The sequence below is a fragment of the Anopheles bellator genome, unplaced genomic scaffold, assembly GCF_943735745.2.
Source record: "Anopheles bellator unplaced genomic scaffold, idAnoBellAS_SP24_06.2 scaffold01605_ctg1, whole genome shotgun sequence".
NCBI lineage: Eukaryota > Metazoa > Arthropoda > Insecta > Diptera > Culicidae > Anopheles > Anopheles bellator.
The window spans coordinates 1-2,283 of NW_026685727.1; the positions used below are offsets into that span (position 1 = coordinate 1).

A 2,283-nucleotide genomic window follows, 5' to 3' on the forward strand; every position below is an offset into this window, starting at 1 on the left:
ATTAATAAAGACCAACTGTACTAGCTCTTTCACTTGTGGTCTCCACTGGTGGCGTTTGTTCGAAAATAGGGTCCGATAAGATAGTTGCGTGTGAGGTAGCGTTGGTCCTGATTTCGGGTTCAGATTGTGGTGGGGCCGGAGATTAGAGTGATTGGAACCGACGCCACCTGGTATAAAGAAGAATTAGCCACTTGCACGAGCACAGTTAGTGCAGGACCACCACGCTGAGTATGATACTGAGCAGTGGAAGTACGTGGGCCATTCTGGCCCTGGACACTGGCGAAGCAATGAGGTATTGATTTGCTATCGTGTGTACCGTATGCCAGGTTGACCATGCTGGTTCCCCAGGTGTAGTCTGCAGGGGGATCCTCAATTCCACGACGACAACATGTTTGCATGTCGCGAATGATTAAATAATTGTGTTATTTTCTCGGAATCACTTTAATAACGATTTTAAAGTTCGTGTTTTTTCCACTGTTATCACAGACTATCACTCAACCGACTCCGTACGGCTACGCCAATTATAGGTTGTGCTCGAAAGCACGTGTTGACTGACTCGGTAGCAAATCGCGTGCAGAAGTGCGTTTATTTTCCACATTCTTTGGTTATATCGGTTTACAGGTTATCGGATTAACTCATATTGAGTTGCTGTTTATTTGTCGCTGTGAGAGGTAGACGTGAAAGGTCATGAGAGGACATGAGATTGGATATTGGGATTGGCTGTCGTTACAACTGGTCATAACTATATTTAACTACAACTGGCCCCGGGTACAACTGGGTTCAATTTATATTTAACTACAACTGGCCCCGGTTGTCCACTAGGAAGCTGCTTCGATAAGATTGCAATCGATTTGTCCCCCTCGGCTGCTGCTGAATGCTGACAGTGGTTGGATGCGACCGGACGGGGCCGACTGTCTATAAAAGTGCATAGCCCGAGCGCCAGCGAAAGTAGAGAAAAAAGTGTACTTTGCTAGGGATCGTTTTTAGCGGACAAAGCGAATGATCCGTCTTGAAGTCGCCTTATTACCGGTGGTGCTAATAGCCGGGGCGATTACTGCAAGATTTCCCGTTCCGAGGAAGCCGTTCCTGCGATTGGCTCACGATGTGCCGACCAACTTTACCGCCGACATTATCCTGCGCGATGGCTACTTGCTCGAGCGGCACCAGGTTATCACGGCCGATGGTTACATTCTGACCATGTTCCGCATCCCTGGCAGTCCGGCCAATCCTCCGCGGGTCGGTAAGCATGTGGCGTTCCTGCAACATGGTCTGCTCTGTTCGTCTGCCGATTGGGTTATTCTGGGGCCGGGGAAGGCTCTCGCGTACCTGCTCGTTGACGCTGGATACGACGTGTGGCTGGGTAACGCCCGTGGCAATACCAACTCGCGGCGCCACATCTTCCACGATCCGGATGCGCACAATACGGACTTCTGGAATTTTAGTTGGCACGAGATCGGATATTTCGATCTACCGGCCATGATCGACTACGCGCTCGGGAACACCGGACATACAACGTTGCAGTATGCAGGCCATTCGCAAGGCACTACGTCCTTCTTCGTGATGGCTTCGCTGCGACCGGACTACAACAAGAAGATCCGCTCGATGCAAGCGCTGGCACCGGTCGCCTTCATGAGCAACCTGCGGTCACCGTTCGTGCGTGCGTTGGCGCCCTTCGTCAATCAGATCGAGTGGATCATGAAGATGCTGGGTGTGAACGAGTTCCTGCCCAGCAGAGAGATGTTGACTCTCGGCGGGCAGCGCCTGTGCCAGGACGAGTCACCAGTCCAGGAGGTGTGCGCCAACGTGATCTTCCTGATCGGCGGCTTCAATTCAGCGCAACTCAACCGCTCGATCATTCCGGCCCTGCTGGAGAACGTTCCGGCGGGTGCTTCGGCGAACCAGTTGGCCCACTACGCGCAAGGCTGCAACTCAGGATTCTTCCGCCAGTACGACTTTGGGCTAACGCTGAACCTGATCCGGTACGGTTCCGTCCGCCCGCCAGACTATCCGCTGCACCGTGTGACCGCCCCGGTGGCGCTGCACTACAGCGATAACGACTGGCTCGCCGGTGTGCCGGACGTGCGTGAGCTGCACTCCCATCTGTCGAACTCGATTGGACTGTTCCGGGTGTCCGATCCGCGCTGGAACCATCTGGACTTTGTCTGGGGCACCGACGCAAATTCGTTCGTTTACGAGCGGGTGATTAGCTTCATGAATCGGTACAATTGATACGGATATCTGCTGATGGCCAGTGGGGGTCTGCCACTGATAGGACCGCGCGGA

The 2,283-nt window shown here is 53.3% G+C and overlaps 1 protein-coding gene across 1 annotated transcript; it reads left to right on the top strand.

Annotated features, from left to right (window-relative positions):
- Positions 1-230: 230 nt before the first annotated feature.
- Positions 231-2,229, top strand: LOC131214616 (lipase 3-like). Its single transcript, XM_058208957.1, has 2 exons — positions 231-249; positions 1,043-2,229. The coding sequence occupies exons 1-2, from the start codon at positions 231-233 to the stop codon at positions 2,227-2,229; spliced, it is 1,206 nt and encodes a 401-aa protein (XP_058064940.1).
- The last annotated feature ends 54 nt before the right edge of the window (positions 2,230-2,283 follow it).